Source organism: Echeneis naucrates, chromosome 12 (genome assembly GCF_900963305.1).
Source record: "Echeneis naucrates chromosome 12, fEcheNa1.1, whole genome shotgun sequence".
Lineage (NCBI taxonomy): Eukaryota > Metazoa > Chordata > Actinopteri > Carangiformes > Echeneidae > Echeneis > Echeneis naucrates.
Genome location: NC_042522.1, coordinates 5,208,016 through 5,230,201, shown reverse-complemented (window position 1 = coordinate 5,230,201; position 22,186 = coordinate 5,208,016). Strand labels below are relative to the sequence as shown.

Genomic DNA, 22,186 nt, shown 5'->3' with positions numbered 1-22,186 from the left:
TGTAGAAATGGAGGCTGAGTTTATTCAAATCATTATCATGATTTGCTGAAGGAAAAGTATTTTAGATGCAGGCAAAATGTCCATGTCCATAGTGATGTTTCATCGAAAAATTCGATAGACACCTCCCAACCCTAACTCCATGTTTTGGGACCTAAATGGGACTTGAATCAAGCTGAATTAACTGCAAGCTGAAGCTGCGTGGTGGAGATATATGGGATCTCCAGCAATGTGAACTGTAACAAAAAAAAGGAGCCTTTAAGCATTTAAATATAGGTTGATGTTTCCATACGTGATTGTTATTCTTGGTTGGTTTTTGTTTTAAAACAGAGACTCATTCAGCCCACTGCTGTGGATTTGTAACGGCATTTGCAGCTACCCAATAGCATTGATTTCAGCATCACAATGTTCCGACTTGCTCCGACCAAAAGACAAACCCAAAGTTAAGCCTGTGAATGTTTTATTGTATTTTATTTCTTTTTTAGTTTGTTTTTCGTTTTTTTTTTTTTTTTTGTATTTTTTAACCAATCTGCATAGATGTGTTTGTGCTTCTGTCAAAGTTAATGTGTCTCTATGTGCATCCATACATTAGTGTATATGTAGAAAGCGCTGGTCTAAGCTCACAAAACAAGATTTTGGTGACAGAAATCTTTATCTGCTGTTGTGTACTGCCACATGAATAAGACAAATTTCCTCCCATCATGAGCCCATCAGGGTGTTAGCCCTCCAGGATGCCTGCTGAGTGGTGGGGGAAATATCATGGAAAAAAGATTCTGGGTTTTGTACCTCATGCATCATTCCAGCAGTCTCATGAAATTTCACTTAATTTTACTCGAGGGACTATGTGTTTGTAATTGTGTGTATTATAACTGAGCTCACTCAATATTCAATTCATTGTGGCACAAACAGTCTCTATAATAGATGTTGGTGAGGCTCATTAAGACCTCGCCTTTCATAATGCAGCTTCAATGTTAATGGCTCACTAAGTGAAAACAGACTCAGCCCATCATATGCAGAAGTACAGAACACACACAACACTCTTTATAGTTGCCTATTCGTCACCAGAGACGGCGTATTCCGTCTTATCTCATAATTACGAGCAAAGTTGATCTGAAGGGCTCGGATGGTGAGTGTTGGCTTTATAGCATGCTAGTGTAAATAAATGTCATTAGCATGTAGTCTGAGAACATGTGATTCATCCTTTAATTCAAGCTGAGTGAGGGAAGGACGGCATGGGTTTGTGTCTGCCTTCAGCCCCGCCCCCCCAAAAAAAACCTCCCAAAATACACATTATTTGAAACACATACTTCAAACACCCACAAGCTCATAAAGCATTGTTATGATGCCAGAAATGTATTAGAGGCGTAATGATTTAGCTTCAACTTCTACTAAAGATTACAATACCACTAAATAGCTCACCTCAGTTCTACCCTGCAACCACCTAACGTTCAGGTGCAGATTCCGTTTCCCCTGTGGCAGACCAAAAAGATGCTGAGAGAAAGAACTGTGATAAACACTGACAACATTTCACACATTTAAAATTTGAAAAAGCTCGGGTTCACCTCAGCGTTCAAGGTGAAATAATATTTCCCTGGAAACCAAGTGAATAGCTTAGATTGGAAAGCATTGTTTATTTAAAAGGGCGCCCAAATATTTGCCTGTATGAAAGCCTCGCATTTGCACATCACTACTCCTTTTTCACTTTTTTTTTTTTTTTTTTTGCAATTTTAAAAAAGGCAGTAGTTAAATAAGTTTATGTTCAGTCAATGACTCATTGTTCACCTGCCCACATTTTTTTTTTACATTTCATTTCACAAATAAAGAAAGGAACTCATAGATTTCCTCCTTCCATTATTTGTACTTTTCCTGTGAGAGCATCCTGTGGTAAAACTGTTTGTGGCATAATTTTGGGTTTAGGTCTTTCTGTGAAGAAAATGAAACAGCAATACCCTGAACTACGAAGGGGTACTGAAAAAAAAAAAAAAAATACTTGGGTGAAATGACCGAAACACACTGTATGTCGCAGAGACCTATCAAATGCGCAAGTCAGTGAGATATGAGGCAGAGAAGACCTCTTATTATTATTAACAGCGTTCAAATTCTTTCATCTGTAGTTGAAATTGAAATTTCTTTTTCTTTTTCCTCAAAAGGAACTTGAGGACGAAGCAACAAAGCAAGCAGTGGTGTTGATGAACAAAGAGCTGTCTGGAGACCAGTTCTCTTTGCTTTTCAAAAGGTTTAGGCCTCTTAGTCGCATTTTATTGAAACTAAGCTGTGATGAATAGGATCCAGTGTTGCAGCAAATCCTCCTTACAACATACACACTGAGAGCTCAAGGATTACCATCCGTTGTCTTAATTGATCTTATTATCATCTTCCATTTCCTCTTAAAGGCATGCCACTGTCAAATGGACCTTCTGATAGCTCTTGAATGCCTCGAATTTGACATGAAGTATTATTGTTAAAGGGTTTTTTTTTTTTCCTCCCTGCGTAAAATAAGTTTAGGGAAATAGCTATTAAAAAGACAAAAATTCCTTCTGTGTGTTTCTACTTCAATTATTATGTAAGCCATTCATTGTAGGGGAACACAAGGGCAGATCAAAGTCTGTTTACAGAGCTTGGGGTGTTCTGCAGGGTGACAAATTAATGGGGAAAACCGCATAAAGTGGCGTAGTAGGGCATTGTTTCACCTCGAGACTAACACAGCTTCGCTGCCTCCTTGTCATTGATTCTCTGAGTTTCTGACCCCTAATGGAGGGATGAACAACACTCAACCAAACGATTTTCTCACATTTGGTGTTTTAGTGGCGATGGTCTCGAGTGGCGTCTATCACATTATTCCCACAGGTGTTAATTGAGAGAGAGCGAGCTGAGGAACAGCAACAGTCACCTGTCAATGGCATCACTTTCCCTTTGTGCGAATGTCAAGAGTCGAGGTCGTCTTCCTTTTTGCTGCATTTTAAAAATCAAACTTGTCAGATCTTAGTCATTCCACTGGATTAAGAATTTTGGTTATCGCACTATTGAACTTAATTCTCAGAAAAACAAGCTATGTGTAAGCATCGGCAATAGCTCAGCTCCCAGTCCCTCTGAGATGTCCTGAATTCACCGAGCAGTGCCTGGAAAACACGATATAATATTTGCAAGATTTAATTACTGAGCACATTTGTTCGGCTGAGCAGGAAACAACTCTTGATAATTCAACTCCTAGTCAAAACCTCCTGGACATCTGGATCAAAAGCTGTCAGAAAAACAAGCTGAGCAGGCATTAGCAGCAGCTCGAGTCATACTCTCCAGGCCAATTTTTAAATTGAGTCTGTTGTATATTCTCTGTGATTTTGGGCTGATTTAAAAGCCTGATCTATTTGTTTTGGAGAGGAAGAGACCTCTCAGGACAAAACTCCGGTGGAAAAACCTCCTGAAGGAAGCACAAGTAACCCAGACAAACTGAATTGAGTAGATCCACAAACTGAAAATGAAGCCATCTAATCGGACCTCTGTCTTTGTCCCAGTATACATGCACGGGAATGAAATCGATTTTTTTGTTGAAATCATGTCGCCTCGCACATCGCCTAGGTGGCGATATGCACTCTTTCGGCTTGTGGGTAATGGGCCACTACAGATTGATCTATGACGTCACAGGCCACAACAGAGGTGGAAAGAAAAAAAGACGAATGAAATTTCTGCCGGCTTAGCCATTGTTTGGCACGTTAGCAGTTAGCCGGCTCCTTTTGTCTGATCTCCCACCTTTAAATTTGAAATGCCGTTTGACTTCAAGGTCATAGCTAAGCGCAAAGCTTGAGCACAGATCACCTCCTCCTCCAGCTTCAGTCCGACTGTCCGTATACATGCAGCAGTAGCTCGACTTTCAATCGCTTTATCTAGGTGCGTTAGTCTGACTATTATAAATTTAATTTCAGTTGAGCTAACATGTTTGCATTTATTTACTAGTCCAGTTTTAGTCGGACGAATGCAATAATTGCTGTTTTGTTTTGGGCTTTTTTAGCTTTTAACTTTAGCTCAAACAGTCCCTTCGTTGTCACAGAAATTTTGATATGATGGTGTTTTTTTTGGTTTTCCCTTGCAGGACACGGAGATCCTGAACACAGCTGTCCTCACTGGCCGAACAGTTGCTGTGCCAGTAAAGGTAGTCACCGTTGGGACAGACGGAGCGGTCTCCGATGTGACAGAGTCAGTGGAGTGCAAGTCAACAGATGAACAAGTTATCAAGGTTAGTGGGGCATGTGTTTCGAGCAGATGCTTTTATGTTAACTTTTCCGGTCTATCTTTTTTTGCCTGCTGCTCTGCAGTTAGCATGGCGGTTTTGGGCAGGCGGATGAGCTGAATAAACTAGAGCATTACATTGTAGCCGATGAAACAGGACCTGAATTTTTATTTTTTTTTTATCTCTCTTTTTTTTTTTTTTTGGGATGCTTCATTGGCCACACTTCTGCCTTTTTTTTTTTTCAGTTTTTAGGTGCATTTGCTGCTGTGGCCTAAAGCAGACCTTTATGTGAATTGCAGAAACAGCATTTTGTTGCATTGACTAAACTTCACAACTTAAATTGCCTTGGAGCAGTGAGTGTGTAACAGGAAGTTTTTTCATAAAGAGAAGGCCTGAACAACATAAATTATATTTAAAACTTGTACGTCAAAACTGAGAGGAGGTGGCTATTTAATAAACACAGGACAAGCATAGCAGTGAGACACGTCAAGAAATTCTATGCATTATTCCAGCCCTAATTTTCCAGGGTGAATGACTACAAATAAGACGTGTTTCCCAGACATGGAGAAAGAATTGAGTGTATGTGTATATATATATATACACACACACACACACATCTCAACTCTTTCAGTCTGTGCTTGTTTTTCTTCATCTCCTAACCTAAACTCTGTACTAAATACGAGGAGCCAAAATTCAAGAAGACAAGAGCGCAGACACATTTTATTGGCCGCTCCTTTTTAGCGCTAGTTAGGGTGCGTGGAACTACTGCATACAGACGAATATTAAAATAATGGCACTGTATATGCTGCAGGGCAAGTTGTGAAAAATAGCATATCTTTGGTAATTTCTTGCATTAAAGAGCTTGTTTGAAAACTATTGTAACAAAAAGCTCCTGCCTGCAGCTTCATTACCATTTGCCAATAACATAAACTCGACAAAACTGACAACCTGTTCACTGTGGTTGATTTGCAGTCTAAATGAAGTCCCAAATCTCTAAGTTGATTGCCAGTGTGCCAACTCAATGCTTCAGGAAATGTAATATGTGGATTTTTTGTGGGGTTTGCTGTAAAATGCAAAACCATTAATGCAGTGAGTAAATGTAAAGGCTGTGGCAACCTAATATCTGCTCTTCAGTGTGCCCCTATCGAATTATGCTAAAGGGAAACAAGGAAAAAATAAAAACTCATAAGAGAACTGTGAAAAATAAAATGTTTATTTTTAATTGTGTGTCAAGAAAAGAAAAGAACAGAGTTTCAAGTAAGCCTGGGTATTACAGAGTAGCTGATTTGTGTATGTTTCTGTGTGCTGTACACACATATCAGAGGAAAGAGTTGGGGAAGAGCTCTCAAAGGGTTTAATTATCTGCTGAAGTAGAACTGTACATTGTGACGCTGACCTCGGTAGCAGACACCCGTGCCCACCCATCTGGCTTGGGAACAGTAAGCAGCACCCATCCTCTTTCCACCCTCTTTTCAAAGGAAACTGAAAATAACATTTGAATGGGAGGCATCTCCATCCTTCCTCACTGTTTCTTTGAATCTTTGAAGCTGAAGTCCTTCATTCCTACCACAATGTTAGTTACTCCAACTGGAAGACTTATTTGAGAACTACAAGCGATTTATGTTGGACGTTATTCATTATGAAATCAAATAATACATAATATGTATGTATATATTATTGACTTTTTGTATATATTAACTACACAACGTACCAGTCTAACCAGTCTGGATTCTTTATTTTCCTTGATACAGATTTTGAAGTATTTTGGTGGTTTTAATTTCCTGCTTTCTTACAATTTACACACGAAACAATTTTGGCCGCATCTCTCTTCTAATCCATCTCAAACTTCCTGGCTAAAGAAAATGTCCATTTGTGTTTTTTTTTTTTTTGGCCTTGCTTAAAAGGAAAACAAGTAATTGAAAGACTTCCTAATATGTTGATTGTCACTGTAAAGTGGTATGAACAAAAAGTTCCAAGACAAAAAGTTAAGTGAACCCCAACCATACCCATATATCTATCACAGTGTGAACTCAGACTTTTGTTTATGTTCAGTTTTTAAATATTTTATCAAAGTTATAAGATTATCTGGCAGGATCTCGTCAAGCTGACCAGGGACTGCTTTGAAAAGTGTGTCTGTTGTGCCATTCAAGAAAACTTCAATATCAGACACTGGCAGTGAGAGCTGCTGGAAAAAAAATCAAACCCAAGAAATGTGGCTAAAGCAAAAATAATTTGCTGGTGATATTTGGCCAGCATCTTTAAATGCTAAGGCAACAGAACTTCCTTTCAACAAAGACATTACAATCTGTAATGTAAATCGTAGCCAATATAACAGATTGCCCATTTCGCTGTGGCAAGCCCAACCTCTTCAGCTGAAATGCGTTCTCTAGTCATCATGTAGTGTAGTACATGCTGGGGCCCAAATACTGTTTTGTCTCCTTCTGATCCATGCTGATGAGTTTGTTTTCGTCGCTATTTGTGTTCGCTTTCGAGACCAGTCTCTAGCTCTACCTGATATCAGGATCAGGAAGAACACAGTACTTCAATATGTGAGGTCAGGAATTAGTGCAGCTCAATGGACCCCTGCTGCTTCTTCATGGCTTTTAGCTCATGTTCATGGTTCAAGGCCAAGCAAGGTATTTTCTACTAAATAATTGAAAAAGCAGGCCCCACACAGGAGTAGTATTAGATTGATCACACCTGAAATCTGAATTTTTTTTTTTTTTTTTTTTTTCCTTTAAAGATTTTAAAGAGCTTGATTTTAACATCCACTGAGACAAATAATAAGCTCAACAAACAGAATCGAAATAGAAAACGTTTAAATCTTCTGTAGTAAAATTTGTCATACTAGATGTTTCTTTAATCTCAATAATGGTTCATCGAACACACTACTGAGTTTCTTTGTAGAAATCTTTATATTTTTTAGAATGTTGGAGAGTATACATCAAGGGAAGAGAAAAAAATATAATGTATGATCAGTATGCTCAATTTCAGCTAAGAGTTCAAAACTGTTATAAAAAAAAAAAAGAAAACTTTAGGAAATGCTCAGAGAGGAAATTGAATTGTTGGTATTCACTCTCAGTGGAGTCACTTTTAGTCAGGTATCATTTCATTCAAAAACCCTTCCATGTACTCCACATTTGGTGTCCTTATCTGTGTTTGTGCATGTCACTCCAGATAAATTCCGCGCCTGCATGATTACAAACACAGGCCGTTCCCATGGAGAAGTGACATTGATTTGTGCATAGTTTCATGTCAATTCATGGTGATAGTGGTGGCTGCAAAGATCAGTCAAGTGCTACATTTTATGTGCAACGCAGAAAATGTCACCATCTGGAGATCTCAGTTAAATCTTAACAGATACCCTTCATAAGGAGAGATAAGACGGCTGTACAGCATAGAAATAAAGTGAGGAGCGGGGACACTGAGATGGTTTGAAATCAATGTGAGAGAACGATTACAGCAAAAGGACAAGAGTAGAGGTGAGGCTCAGGAGACTCTTTGAGGAGTGAAGCAGATTCTTTCAACTCACTTTGTGGGTGGTTGCCTTTAGAAATCCTGCAAATTATTGTGTTTTTTTTTTTTTGCAATGCATGCAATTGAAAAATAGACAACTATGCATAATTATCATCTATGGTCATAATCTAATTTTGTATCCAATACTAAACCAGTTAACGTGTGTACCTTAAGTAATACATTGCAAAATGCTACATGAGAGGTGTGGTGCTGCTCTGACTGTCCATATGCTGTAGCCAACTGAGTTACAGGAGCAAAGTCACAGTTTGGATTTCCCCAAGGCTACTCCCCTCCACACTTAAAAATAGCTCTCACTCCACTCTCACAGATTTGAACCCTTAATAACTGAGGATTTTTTTTTCCCTGTAAAAGATAGAAGGACTGAAAGTATTCTGGTACTGGAGTATTACATTATTTTTTCCACTCCAACTGCTGCATTGGTTTTATGTGATGATAAAAAGCATCTAGGCGATTGTCAGTTTTCATTATTCATTATTCTGCTATTATTACTTTTCAATAAACTATGTGCCTTGTTGAAAAATAGAAATCATTTCTTGAAGCTCAAACGGACGTTGTTGAATGTCTTGTTTTGCTTAATGGACTGACTACAATTCAGATAAGGTACTGTGTGTAAGAATGTGGAGTAGCTTACATCTATACGTTTTTCGTTTGAAAGGATTGTATAGCAACGGTGGACCCTTTTCCATTTTTTTTCCCCCTTTAGGAAACTACTTATACAAGACACATCATGAGGAAACCAATGGCAGTCCAATAAAATCTGATTTACGTAACCACAGCCAGGGATTCACACACACAGCACAACCAATCCAAACAAGTTTTGGGAGGCAAAGGATGAGATAAAATACATCCATAGCCAGACAGAGTTAGCATTCGCACTGTCAGTCACTGCCACAGTGTTGCATCCTAACAGTTTACACAAACTACAGTAGCTGTTGTGATGCATCTGCTGGTGGTTGTTTTTGATGCACAAGCCCTCACCTCAGTCTGGGTCTGTCTGAAGCTCAGATGTTTCCTCCCAATACCATGTTGATGTATTCTGCTGTTCCACCTGTCAAGCCAGCAAAAGCAGCAATGGGGGGGGCAAGATTTTTTAATGACGCACTGCAGACCCAGATTTTTTTTTTTTTTTCAGACTTTTTGATCTTTGGAAAAGATCACAACATTATACTTCATAGTTGAAGTGAAAGTGCAGAAGCTTTAATCTCTCTAATCCCAGTTTAAAAATGTTGTCCTTTCTGAGGTAGAGGCTGCTCTCTTTACAGGAGGATGGTAAAAAGTAGGATGTACAGTGATACTGCAACAGACTAAGGGTGAGGGTGAAAGAGTGGGAGAGGAAGAGAAAGACGAAGCAAAAAGGAGGAGGAGGAGAAAACTGACAGATCCCAAGCTGTCAGTTTTGTTTCTTCCAGAGAGGGGTTGGTGTGACATCATTTGAAATTAAAGCTGCCAAGCTATATGCAAAGAAGTGGAGGAGGATGACAGTCTTCTTGCGACTGAAGCAATTGTCAGTATTGGAGACGTGCTGAAATTATCAGTTGTGCTAGTCAAGCCTATGATGGTATTTGAGATAGAAACAAATTGAAATGCGAGTGATTTACAAACAAAACTGAATGACAGATTTGGCTGTTTTGAGAGAAGAGTGTTTGACGAGGAGATTCTGGTGCATTGAAGATAATAACAGACACTTCTGATGTTCCTGATTCTATCTTTTCTGTGTGTTGGAGTTGCATCTGAGACACCTCTGTGTGTGACTGCAGTTGTTCTTTATCCAGCCAATCATAATTCAGATGGAACGGCTGTTTTGTTCTTCATTTGGATGTAAGCAGGCTCGTGTCCTTTTGCAGCTCCATTTGTTAAGTTGGACAAAAGTTGCATTACTTGTGCACACACTATCCTGCAAGCGCTTCCACTTAATATGCATCTACAGAAACACACAAGGAAAAAGAAAAAAAGAAAAAGCAATACAACTGAGCAGACCTGACAATAGAGTTTTCATTCAAGCCATACCAAATCTTTATACCCTCCAGCCTCAGAAGAGTCTACTGACTGAAAATACATCAGCTGGACAAAGGAACATTCAGCATAATCTTCCCCAAAGCAGTTCAAATGACTAAATTTTAATCCTACAGGCCACAAGAAATTTAAGTGAAATTACACTATAGGACTTCCTGTGGAGGATTATCCTTTGTGCAAGTATTCAGCTTGACATTGACTCACTTTCTTCCTCCTTTGTGTCTTTGTGTCTGCCTCTCACCCTCCTGTCTCTTATTCTTTCTTCTGTCTTCAGGTGTCAGACCGATGTGACTATGTCTATGTCAATGGAAAGGAGACAAGGGGAAAGAGCAGAGTGATGCTCAATTTCACCTACAGTTTTTTGAGTGCTCAACTGGTGATGAGCGTATGGATGCCCCGCCTGCCTTTGCTTATTGATGTGGCCGACCCTGAGCTCAGCCAAATTAAGGGCTGGAGGGTCCCTGCGAGCTCCGGCAACAGGAGGTGAGACCTGACTGTCAGTTGCATCTGTCGTGTATTATGCATTGTTGCTAAATTCACACCTATCACTGAATAATGCAACACACTACAGTGCTGCATCAGCAACTTTGCAGCAGCTGTACAGTATTTGCTGCACCTCTGCTTCTTCCCCAGACCTAAATTCCTGAATTTGTCGAACCACTGGTTCCAAAGAAAAGTGAATTGTGCCTTTATGCAGTACGTACCCACAAATCCCACCAGAGTAGGACTATTTCTTAAAATATTTCCGCAGATAGTCCAAATACATCTATTTCCATCATTAACCTGTGAAGTTTAAACAATGCCTGCAGAAGAAACAGATTCACATTCTTCACCTGATGGTTACAGTTGGGTTGTTGGTGCAGACATATGAGGCATAAAATGTAGGTGCAACAACAGAGGCATTATAATCAGTCCCTATCAATTCATCGGACTGGGCTCCCAAAAGCTACTTATAGAATAAAAAAATTAAGAATTTTGAGTATTACAGCGCACCTGCAAAAAGCCGGCAGACAAAAAAGTGGCACGGTCCTGAATGACCTGTGCAGTGCATTGGGAATTGCACAGGATTTTTCTCGTAAAAATATGTAAATCTGTGATTTTTTTTCCTCCAACTTGAATGCAGCTAATTAGAATAGCTATAATCCTATTCAAATTAAAGCAGATGATCAGTGAAGCACACTCACTAATTTACATTTAGTAATAGCCTTTATCATTATTGTTTCCTGTGATCATACAGAAACTAAGTGCGTGCCTGTAGGGGGAAGATAAGGCACTATTCCCACTGTGGAAATAAACACATGATTTGGCATTTGACATGTGCATAATGTTTCCTTTGTTGTTAGTGATTCATGGACATCGATGAAGGAGAAACAGTTTGAATTTGAATTTATTGTAAATAGAAAAGTTCCTTCATTACGGTTGTAGCATGTGCGATGCATTAGAAGTTTTATTTCATGCTCTTACTTTTCTTGTTGGATTTATTGGGTTTTTTTTTTTGTTTGTTTGTTTTTTTTAGTCTTTTAAGCATACAGAGATCTCTGAGTTTTCTCCCATTTATTCTGAGTATTTTATGATTGACTAATATAATGGTAACTGTCACTAATTGTCTTTCAACTGAGGTTAACGTTCCAATATTTCCTATCATCACTTATCAGCCAAAATATACCGCAGATGTGCTAATATCTGCTATATGCTAATTTCGCCTGATAAAACAGTTTGGTTCATTTACAAGCTTTGCTGCAATACTATGGATTCAAATTCAATGGGCCTATTTAGGTCTTTTTGCAGATGTTTTCATCTGCAAAAGTTTGGCTACACTTAACTTTACTTAATATATATATATATATATATATATGTGTTATACATTCAAAACCCTAGAATTGTTTGTATACTGTTTCTAACTCGAAGTTAGGCGTAGATAAGCTACATCCTTGCCCTAGGCTCAGTGTCATGACCCCATGGCCAAACCACCCACAGGGTGGCACTCTAACACAAATACCCCTGCTATCCAAACATAATCACATCATGTCTGTCATGTATCACGGGATGAAGTGTGCATGTTGTGTGACGCCTATCTCCACTTTTGTTCACAAAAACAACCCCCCCAAAAAAAAAAAAAAAAAAAAAAAATGGGCAAAGCAAATAAATAAATAAATAAAAAAGTTTCTTGGCACTGCTTTATTTGTGCGAGTGAATCTGCGTGCATTCATTCACACAAGCACCTCATTACAATCTGACACCTTGGCTGACGCATCACTCACCGCTACAAACATGACCTGACCTCATGTTTCTGTTGCCTGCCACAAATGTCACCTTGGTTTAGACTGCTGTCCTGTTACTGCTGTGGAGTAAAGCAGTAGGGGAGGGGGACGATGAAGGGAGGTTAGGATCTAAGCCAAACCATTGGGCCACAGCATGTTAACCTGTCAGCCCGTTTTTCTGCCTGACCAGCTATGCCTCATTAAACCTAATGGAAGCTGTCGCTGTCCCTCCCCTACGGCCACTTCACTGGTAGAGAGGCAGATTTAGGCAGCAACTTAAAAGAGTGAGAGAATAGCTTATTGAGATAGGCGAAAAATAGATTACGGAAAGGTGCTGGAGCTGCTGTGAGAAATATAGAGTTAGAACCAAACCTGCAAAGTGTAAGAGAGAAATGACGTTGGGGATTCACACAAGACGACTCACTGTGATAAAGAGTGATGAGTGATGAAGGGCAAGTAGATAAGAGTGATGTACACACTTAATAGCTAGTGAAGTGCTTCTCTTCATCATCAACATGGTGGAGATTTTGGAGCAGATCCATGTGATGAGGCTGCATTTTACACTACCCTGCAGGTCCCACAGCTCGACCTGGAACCCCAAAAATACAATATGCTTTTGTTTGTTAAGATGAATTGTTGTAGCCAAGAGTGCACTTTCTGTCGATCAACAGTTTTAATGTATTTTTTGGAAAGAATTGGATCCTAGAGCTTTTGGAGCATTTATCACAGTATAAGACAAACTGCTTCGGAAATGCAATATACTGGAGCAGAATAAAATCAATAGACCTCTAATTTTGCGTGTTACAAATTCATTCATTTGCTATGAAATGCAATATAATTTGTGTGAAACATTGTGCATCCCGTTTTATTTCTGCACTGTTCATTTCACTGCTTGGGTGTCTTACCGTGTGCACTCTGGCACCCATTATCCCAACTTTTGTGATCCTTTGCCACATTTTGCACATGAAGAGTTATTTTCGCTTTATTACCTTCCCTCCCTTTTCTAAATGCAAGCATGTTCAAGTGATAACGTGCTATATAAACGGCATTGAAATAGGAAGGAAAGAACGGGGCAGCAGTGTCACAAAATTCCACTGCTGGGTTTGCAAACACTCATTTGCTACCAAACGGATCCTCTGAGATGGCTATATCTGCGAAGTGTTTGCCGTGGGCCAGATAAATGGCAGACATGCAGCAAAATATCAGCTGCCCTTTTAAAGCAAATGAGAAAGCAAGCAAGGCTGCAGTTTGTCTCTGCAAGCTGTTCTAATGGATTTTGAAAACACTGGGAGCTTATGACTTTTGGGAGGTCAGAAGAAAAACTGCAGCAGTACAGACAATAGATGCTTTGACTGCAGCAAATACATCACAGGATTTAGACTTCGCAGGCTTTAATGGTGATAGGAAAAGAAACAAATTCTATTGAATTGTCAAGTTAGTAGAATTATACTTGTGTTAACCTTTAAAGTAGCGTTTTCTCCTGAGATCTCCAAAGAAAACGCCTTAGCTACTTTGCACCTTAGACTGGAACTGAATTGTACTTGTCACTGTTGTAAGTACAAAGTCATGCTCTGTTCCCATTGCTCATCCACCTTTCATATGCTGCTCCTTCAGATATGAGAGGGTTACGGACGACAAAGACAACGAGAAACCAGCAGAAGAGGGGAAAGAGAGCACGTGTGCGGCCCAGTATCAGAGCACCACTCTTCGCGTCCTCACACACTTTGTGGCCGATACATCAGAAATAAGAGGAGCCGCGGAGGAGGACGGCCTCGGCCAGCAGAATTTCCTCCTGGGAAGTGACTGGCAAGTGGAAGTGACACAACTGGTCAAGGATTCTCTGAGGGTGGACGACTCAAAGATTGCTCAACTGCTAGAGGGCCAGGTCCTAATTGGACTGAGCGCTGGAACCACCAAACTACAGGTGAGTGTGCATGTTGTGTTTTTTTTTTTTTTTTGTTTGTTGTTGTTTTTGTGTGTGTGTCTGTGCGTGTTGTTTTTTTTTTTTTTTTTGTCTGACTGGGACATCATCTCATTCATTCAACGTAAAACCTCAAGATGTTATTTTTAGGAAGACAACTGAAATTTTGTATGTGAATTAGAGAAACTTGTTGTTGTAGAAGTTATTACTAGTGTAGGCAATCCCTCAAAGTGTTTTCTCCAAGAGGAATTCACTGGCATTCTTTATTTGAAATTCAAAACTCAAATTGTCCTTAAATATTATTTAGGTTGATGTCAACTTTAACACAAATAGTTAACCCAAATTTAAAAAAGTTGGGTCGGGCCAGATAGTGAATATTGGATTTCCATAAAAAAATGAGAAACCTAACTCCAAAGGAAAGTTAATGTTGCCATGTTTTTGCTTGATGCATAAAAAAATTACATTTTCTGCAAACACATATGCTAAAACAAGTTCATAAAGCAACAAGTGTGTTTTGTTGTTGTTGTTTGTGGAGGTTTTTTTTATTATTATTCTTATTTTTGAGCTCCTTTGCTCCTACATAGTATGACACAATAATTCATGCAGCTGAAGTAGTTTGCGTGCCAAATAGTCAAACTCAAAATGTACTGAGGCAAAGGTTAGAACGAGAGTGTGGAGTAAGAAAGAACAAGTTAGAAAGTGGAAAAGAAAGAAGAAACAAAAACAACTACATCGATTTGCAGCACAGCACAAACACTTAAGCCCATCATGAGTTGACAGAGAAACATTCAGTCATGGCACGTCTAATAAAAGGTCGTGCTTCTGCAGTCCTCCTTTTCCCGCACTCACAAACACAGACCCAAATAATTTATCAAATAAAACAACTAGGTCCTGAGTCAGGATGGCACGACTGCCTTCTCACACTGTAAATCAACACCAATCTGGCATTTACAAGATAGCACAACACATAACAACATTGTTGAAGCAGTGGACCGGAATCAGGGTCTCCCTCTATTTGTCAATTGAAGAGCTGTGTGTGCCCCAGAGGAGTGATTATGTGTGGCTTAAAATGGGTTAGGAGATGGTTTAAGCAGATGGGATGAAACTGATATTGGTTAATCAGATGCAAGACTGCATGTGGCTGGACTGCCCTTGCCTAGTGTCAGACTGCCTCAGCGCTTCATTCCGTTTGCTTTTGTTTCAGTTATCATGTACTGTAACAGACTCAATACAGCACAGCAAGCCATTAAAAACAGTAGGACCACTGTACCAATGTGCACATGATTATTCCTGCAGCATACAGTATGTACCAATATACATCTTACAATGTATTGCAGTGCAAAACAGCAGCCCCATAAGAAACAGTGTGTTCTTTTTCACGGGTTTGGTTGGTTGTTTATTTTGTTTCAGAGGAAGTACATATATATCATCTCCCAGCGCTGCTGAGTATTTCTCAATGACTGGAATAAGTGCATATAAAAAGTGCATGTAAGAGAAGAAATATATGATAGCCTTCCTCCCCTTCCTTTAACCACAAAATATATTCCTCTATGTGCTGTCTAAATCACCTCAGTTTCCACATAATCAATTAAGCAAACTCAGGAGTACTGGCAACTGTGTTAAAGAGCCCAAGACCTTTGTTTGATTCCGATCAATTTCAGGTCCAATGTCAAACACAAGAGCTTTCCTACCGTTGACAGTGAAATCGAAGTATAATCGTGGCAGTTGGCACGAGGGTAGTTTATACAAATTCATGTGATTTAAAGCCATTTAAAATGTCATCCCAATTCTTTATGATAATTAAAAAATCGTTAGAAATGCTTTCTGCAGTAAAATTTGATCTAGCGCTCACTTATAGAATTATCATTTCTGTAATTATAATATAAAAATCCACTTAACAACACATCTGCAGTCTCAGTAAAAACAATAAGCATTGCAAAAACATAAAATAAATAATGATGGTAAAATCAGTGATATAAGGTATCACTAAACTAAAAAAAGGTCACATAAACACTGTTTATGCATGTAAACACACTGTACAACCAGCTCCACCTAACTACATGTTAGTTAAGACATCATTGCTTTGTTTTTTTTGTTTTTTGTTTTTTAATGGCAAAAGCAATTATAATATTTTTTATGTTAGCTGGAAGCCCCTTTCACTGCTATGTCTTTGAAATGCAAATTAAATGACTGAACCCAAAAATGAACTGTGTCACTAATTTGATTAGAAATGCTTTTTCTGTTTGGTCGACACTTTATATTCAAAGTGTAGGTTTTGTTTCTCAGCGTTATATTGCTGCTTTGGTAGCTTTTGAAAAGGCTAAGTAATTCTGAATGAAAACATGCTCTTTATTTAGGATATGGCTTCTGGGCTTAATACACAGAAATAATGTAAACACTTGAAGTGAAACACATGAACCACTAGGGTTACATGTTTGAGTGCCTTTCCTAATTTTCCTAAAAGCGACACAGACCCTTTAAATGTCACCACTTCCTGTGACCTTTATTTCCCTTGTATTTAATACATGGTTGATGTGAAGAAAAGCTACATTCCTACACTGCTTGACTCCTTGTAAGCATCTCAGACCCATTATTAAAAATAAAGCAAGGCACATGTACCAAAGATGACATTGTCCTGCAGAATATTTTTCAACATATGCTCACAAAAAAGATTTGCATTATCTTTTCATGCACATTGTGCATGAAGACACAGACAAACATTGCAATTAATCAATTCTAACAAAATGCATTATCATCAATTATCCTTAAAAGCCTGTTGGCTGAAAAATACGCAATGTCTTGCAACACCCACTGGCATGTGAAAAATACCTTCATTCATCTTTTTCACTGTTAAATTATTGCTGGATAGTAGTGTAGTGGAAAGTGCGGACTGCTTTCCACAGTCTGCTGCTCAACTATGTCATGTTGAGAGGCACTGAAATCTGAGAGAGTTGGCTACTGAAAAGCACTGTCTTCATGAGCTGTGCTGTGAAGAGAAAAACCCAGAAGACACACCATAAGTAAATGTGGACGCACAAAAGGATATTGTGAATTTGATGGCTGCTGCATCTCTGTCCTTTCACTCAATCACTGTCAAGCATCCATAAAACATAGTGCCAAAATGTGTTCGCGTCTTCAGGCTTTCCATATATTATGTATTTGGATTGAACTGCGAATAGCTGCCATGAAGGACCAGGATTTGACATTTAAATTGGAGCCAATGTATTCAAAAGGCCACTGGTATATTCTAAGCTTCAATAGAGGGAATAGTATTGGCAATTTAGCAACTCAACTGTGTATCAGAAGAAAGGAATGAACCCTTTAGACTACCACATTTCTGACATGTTATGGATAAACTCATTGCAAGCAAAAGGCAATTTGCCATTAACCTTTGCAAAACTGTCGGTATGATGAGCCAGAGAGAACTGATCTGACCAATGTAATGTTGTTAGTTGCGGAAGACTAGATGCAGGTGTAAATGGGATTTTGTGGGGTCAGGTTGAAGAAACCTTCAGAGATTTGACAGATATCATACAAGACAAGATCCTGACAGCTTTGAATAGGAAGTGTGGAGCTTGGAAGGGATCTTTAATTGATCCCTGGGGGTGCAATGAAGAAGCCTGTAAACTCTTGAACTAGTGCAAGGAAGGGACTTGACATATCTGGAAGTCTGGTGGGGAAATTTCAGAGCGTTGGATTCCGGGCTGAAGCAGGACCTGAAGTCTTTCTAATGGGGTGGAGGAGAGACATGGCATTTCCAAAAATTGGACAAAGGACTTTGATAAAAGGGGAGGAGAAGGGACCAGACTACTTCCACAGAATCAAGATAAGAACCCTTGACGTCTTTGAGATGAGAGCAGCAGGAAGTGTGAGCACTTGTTAATCTTTCATTGGATTTAGGTTGAGGAGAGGTTTGTTGAATTCTCAGCACATTTGCAAATTTTTTTCAGTCTTCACTGTGAATTAATATTTAAGGTTCTATTTTTTTTATGATACATTTGGTATTTCTTCGAAACTCTGTCTCTTTTGTCCCTCTTTTTTTTTTTTTTTTTAATTTATTTAGATGATTTTACTTTCATCTTCCATATATATATATATACACACATATATTACATATACATATATTACATATATAGTACATATATTTCCCATCTAAAAAACACTTGCATGGTGAGATTTGTGTTGTCAAACTTGGCCATTGAAGACGATCCTGATTGTAATTCTGGGCATTTTTGAAAGTGAAAGACACTCTTTTCATGATTTGAATTTTGTCAGCATCTGCCGAGCAAAAGTGATTACCTGTTGAACTGCACACTCGGGTAACCTTTTGGCTGCTTGTATTTCGGCAGCTTAAGTTCCTCAGTAGCAAAACATGTAGTGTCTTTGAAATTCTCACATAAAAGTACACGGTAGTGATTTGAGCTGCAACACCTACCTTAAAAGCAATTGCCAAATAAATGTATGCAGAAGTTATATAGCCAGTGTGCGTATCCATTTTTTTCATTTCGGAACTGTTGGCCAAAGGAGCTTATCTCTGGAAGGCCAACATTCGTGCCACTTCTTACCTTGCTTTCCTTTCATCCATAGGAAAATAACAATCAATGTACACAATGAATTGCTTCAGCTCTTCTGGCCCTCTTCCCACATCTCCAAGAAAAGGTTAAATTATGTTTCTTATTTTTGAGACTACACTGACTCTAGCTATGTTCCATCATTCCAGCACATCAGTTCAACTGTGAGGGGACCAAAGTAGAAAATTAAAAGTGGTAATCCAAAGGGAAGAAAAGAGGGGGAAAGGGGTCTGTACAAATGCAGCGGTGATTGGTGCTGACAGTTCATTATGGCTGGTAAATATGGCCATGCGTCGGCTGCTGGAGCAAAGACTGGAGCTCTAATTGATTAATTCTTGTCTTTAACAATATCACAGCAATTTACATGCTTACTCCTTCGGCAACTCAAGGAGGAGGGTCAAGTGTTGGTAGAGTTGAGATTATGTTGACGTGAGTTTATATAATCACAATCTTCCCATGCAGTTTTGGCATGTTGTAATAAGAACACAGAAGTATGCCTTTTTTTTTTTTTTTTAAACCTACATCCATTTTCATTGAACCCACATTCAGAACCATCAGGGAGACTGGCATCTCTTGGATCAGCAAATGCACAAAAACAACAAATTATGGGACTTAATCAATAATGGAAAACAGGGACGTCACATAAGAGTACTGAGTACTGAATACGGAGAAGGTTAAGGTGAATGGATCTGTTAAGAGTCGGACTTTGTCACAAGAAACCACTGTAAATTGCCAATTTCAGTCAGCTTTGGTTTCAATTTAACCTTGACCACAATCTTTCACTATAGCCATGTGGTAATAATGACAATAAAGGACCTGGAACCCTGACAAATTAGTCATTTTAAACCAAATGAAAGAGTATCTGGGTTTGCTATAGGAGACTGGTGTTTGCTGCCAATAGACAACGTTTGCATGTTTTAACCACACCGATAAACATTCATAATGTGATTATCCATTCACCTAAAGTTGTAATTAGTCAAATGAAAGATGTTTTGTCAAACCTTAATAAGTCTTTTAACCTTAACCCTGATGAAGATAAAGGTTTACATTTGGCCGTCAACAGTGTGGCATCCCATTCAATCTCTAGGGGCGTTTGTGTCTCATTTTTGTTTTGCTCACCACTGGAACCGAGCGAGCATGATTCAATTCAGAGATTAACTCAATGAGTTATGCAAACTGAAAGTGCTGTCTTTGGCTTGCACAGTATCTGGATTGGACATCTTATCTATATTGACACTTTTGTCAACAACAATGGCCGCCAGCAAATTGGGTTCTTCTTTAAAAATCACAGCCACAATGTCATCTCGGATCTTAATAGACTATGATGAGCTGCAAGTGTTTGCATGTGTTGCAGGTGCTGTCCCCTCTCACATCATCAGTCCTGGCTGAGAGGAGCATCAGGGTGCTGGATGATAAAGTGAGTGTGACAGAGCTGGGGGTGCAGTTGGTATCTGGACTCTCACTGTCCCTGCAGCTCAGCCCAGGGAGCAACAGGGCCATCGTCGCCACTGCAACCACACAGGAAGTCAGTGAATCACTCAAACAGGTATAAGACCAAGACATGCTTATTTCTTGCAGCACTTGCCATTGTTAATCATCCTTTAGCCCCAGATCAGAGGAGAGAAAGTGTAATTCTAACTGTACTTGTATTGTACAATGTATTGTATTTGGATTAAGTGCAGGGTTGGATACGGTTTATTATAGAGTCTATGATATTCATTGTAATTTTTCTTGTATAATTAATTCAGTCTTGATATAGGGAAGTTATCTCTTTGATTTGCATATCCAACCACTGAACCACTCTGTTATTCCTATAATTATAATTCCAAATGAAGGAAGGCTACTGTCTCTTCCCTTGGAGAGAAGAGAATATTTGGCTTTCAGGAGAATATTTCAACTCCACTTTACCCAACAGTTTCAATGAGCCTTTCCACTGTAATTAAGTCTCACTTCTACTTTCACCGTGTTCATCTGTTCCCATTTATCTATATGCATTAATGGGGAATGTGCAGATGATTGTTTTTGGAGTCATTTTAAGGGTTGTTTGCACTGGTAGGGTGTTGCAAAAACGTACGTTTTTATTATTTGTCTTTCTTTTTGTTCTTTTAGGAGTCCCTCATCAGTGCTTGGCTTCAGTTCAGCGACGGTTCCATGATTCCTCTCGACAACTATAACCCTGCTCATTTTACTCTTGCAGCCACCTCTTTGGATGAAAAAGTGGTGGCAGTGCAGCACAGTGAAGCTTGGAAGTGGCCCATCGTTGTTGCCAAGGGCGAAGGTCAAGGTTTGCTTGTGCGTGTTGAAATGAGCCCGTCAGAGATGTGTCAGAAGGGCAAGCGGCGCACGATTTTAGCAACTGGAATGGCAAACGTACAAGTAAGATTTAGTCTGCCGGAGGAGCAATACAGAGAGCCAGGAGATCGGCGAACGCAGCCTGATCCTCCGTATTATGGCGGATCTATCTCTGACATGGAAAATGGGTTGATCAACCGTGGAGCAACAACCATCAGGGGTCATGTTCCAGTGAGGCCTAATGGAAGCCGTCTGTCAGCGGGCAGCAGTACCAGAGTCCCAGGCCAATTCTCCGATTATCCGGACCAGGCTGAACTGCCTCGCAGCCACAGCACTGATGAAGACTTGTTGCCATCTCGTCGAGCCCTGACAGACCTTGAGATTGGCATGTATGCCCTGCTGGGAGTCTTCTGCCTGGCCATCCTGGTCTTTCTCATTAACTGCATTTCTTACGCATACAAATACCGAAGCAAGCACCTGTCCCTGGAGGCCCCAGAGGCAATGCCCCATGCCCATGACTGGGTTTGGCTGGGGCAAGAGGAGGGACTATGTCTGCAGCAACAGCAGCAGGATGATCTGAGTGGCACTCTGGAGGAGGGCAGTCAACTATTAAATGGAGGGGTCCAGCGCGGAAATGCTGGCGTGGGAGGATGCAGTTCCAGTGGGAGGGAACACAAGAATGAGTCACTTAACTCACCCACCACCAAGAGAAAGAGGGTGAAGTTTACCACTTTTTCCAATGTCAAGTCCAGTAATGGATGTCCTGTGCTCAGCCCATTAGCACTAGTGCAAACCAGTGAGATAAAATGGGTATGTCCCGACATTGAGCTTGGAGACTCAAAGGATCTTAGGAACTACATGGAAAAGCTGAATGAGAATGCAATTAAAAACATCGCATAGGGTGTTTTCAATGAACTAAAGAGAATCTCACCTGAATGCCTTCAGAAAATGGAGGGGTTGATGGCTGGAGGGAGGAAAAGAAGTATAGCAGGTGCAGAAAACAGACTGGGGCTGCTGTTAAACTGCACCTCACCGTGACAGGAGGTGGGTGTGCTCAGCCTCTGTTGTTACCACCACAACATTCAGAAAAGCTCAAGAAACAGACTCTCAAACAGGATTTGTTATGACACCACAGAATTGTTGTAAAGGGGGAAATATGAACTCGATAGTTGTTGCTTAACTTAAATGTTTGTTCTTTGTCTTTGATTGAAGTTCAGTTTCCTTTTCTATGCGCCACGTACTTTGTCTTACGTTTTTGGGGTTTGTTTGTTTGTTTGTTTGGTTTTTTTTTTTAATCATCATGTTTTAATGTTGTATTTGTTGAACTTTTTGCGCTTCAATTTTTAGAGTTGCTGTATGCCCTGTACCA

At 39.6% G+C, this 22,186-nt stretch overlaps 1 protein-coding gene across 1 annotated transcript in view; it reads left to right on the top strand.

Moving 5' to 3' along the window:
• The window catches only part of LOC115052339 (transmembrane protein 132C), an 81,982-nt gene extending 60,265 nt beyond the window's left edge, over positions 1 to 21,717 (top strand). Inside the window, exons 5-9 of the mRNA XM_029516407.1 lie at positions 4,085 to 4,228; positions 10,047 to 10,255; positions 13,657 to 13,957; positions 19,880 to 20,071; positions 20,635 to 21,717. Of these exons, the coding sequence (XP_029372267.1) occupies positions 4,085 to 4,228; positions 10,047 to 10,255; positions 13,657 to 13,957; positions 19,880 to 20,071; positions 20,635 to 21,717 (1,929 nt within the window). The remainder of the gene's footprint in view (positions 1 to 4,084; positions 4,229 to 10,046; positions 10,256 to 13,656; positions 13,958 to 19,879; positions 20,072 to 20,634) is intronic.
• Positions 21,718 to 22,186: the final 469 nt, after the last annotated feature.